The sequence below is a fragment of the Arachis ipaensis genome, chromosome B02 (genome assembly GCF_000816755.2).
Source record: "Arachis ipaensis cultivar K30076 chromosome B02, Araip1.1, whole genome shotgun sequence".
In the NCBI taxonomy this organism is placed as follows: domain Eukaryota; kingdom Viridiplantae; phylum Streptophyta; class Magnoliopsida; order Fabales; family Fabaceae; genus Arachis; species Arachis ipaensis.
The window spans coordinates 76470752-76471814 of NC_029786.2; the positions used below are offsets into that span (position 1 = coordinate 76470752).

The 1063-nt window shown below is 40.0% G+C and overlaps 1 protein-coding gene across 1 annotated transcript in view; it reads left to right on the top strand.

The window, feature by feature from the left end:
- Positions 7-1063, top strand: part of LOC107628393 (zinc finger protein WIP2-like) — a 4207-nt gene continuing 3150 nt past the window's right edge. Inside the window, exon 1 of the mRNA XM_016331082.2 lies at positions 7-976. Within this exon, the coding sequence (XP_016186568.1) occupies positions 92-976 (885 nt within the window). The 5' untranslated portion in view covers positions 7-91. The remainder of the gene's footprint in view (positions 977-1063) is intronic.

The following is a 1063-nucleotide window of genomic DNA, read 5'->3' on the forward strand; positions in this document are numbered from 1 at the left end:
CTCTTCAAACACTTTCTTTCTTTTTTGTTTTCTTTATTTATTTTTTATTTATTTATTTATTTTCCTTTTTGTTGTGTTTCATCTTTCACCCATGGCAGACCCTTACTCTAATTTCTTCAGAGGCTTCTTCCACCATAACAATAACCATAACCATTTCAATTATAATCCCACTCATCCTCCTCCTCTTTCTTCCTCTCATCACCACCACCACCACCACCACCACCATCCTTATCTTCACAACTTCATCAAAACCACCAATTACAACAACAATAATAATAGCACCTTTCTCCACCATCAAATTACAACTGCCACTACTTCTTCTTCTTCTTCTTCTTATTCTTATTATTCTTCACCCCCTTCCCCTCCTCTCAGAGAAGCTCTCCCACTTCTCAGTCTTAGTCCAGCAAACCAGGAACGCGAGGAACATCACTATCATCATCACCATGATGATTATACTCATCAACCAGAAAAAGATCAAGAAACACAAGATCATAGTCTTTCCACCACCACCTGCACTGCCATGGATACTAGTTTTGTCCTCATCCACGACAAAATGGACGAGGACATCAGAATCCATGGCGGTCGCAACAAGCCCAAAGGCGAGGCGAAAGGGGAGGACGGCAACAACGACGAAGACAAAGACGACCAAGAAGAAGACAACAACAATAGTGTGACGGTTGCACTTCACATAGGGTTACCAAACCCTAGTGCTGCTGAGCTGGCAACAATTACCTCCATAGAATCTTCTTCTAACAATAATAACAATAGCAATTCATCATCAACGGAGAAAGAACAACATCATCATGAAGAAGAAGGAGAAGGGAGTGAAGAGTCGCAGTGTCATAAAGGGTTCTTGGGTACAAGACTCAACAAGGGACAGTACTGGATCCCAACCCCAACCCAGATTCTCATTGGTCCAACTCAATTTTCTTGCCCTGTTTGCTACAAAACTTTCAACAGATACAACAATATGCAAGTAAGTAATTTACACCATTATTTTACTAAAAAAAAAAAATCTTCTTCCCCTCTTTCTTTTGTTCTCTATCTACCATATTTTTTAAGT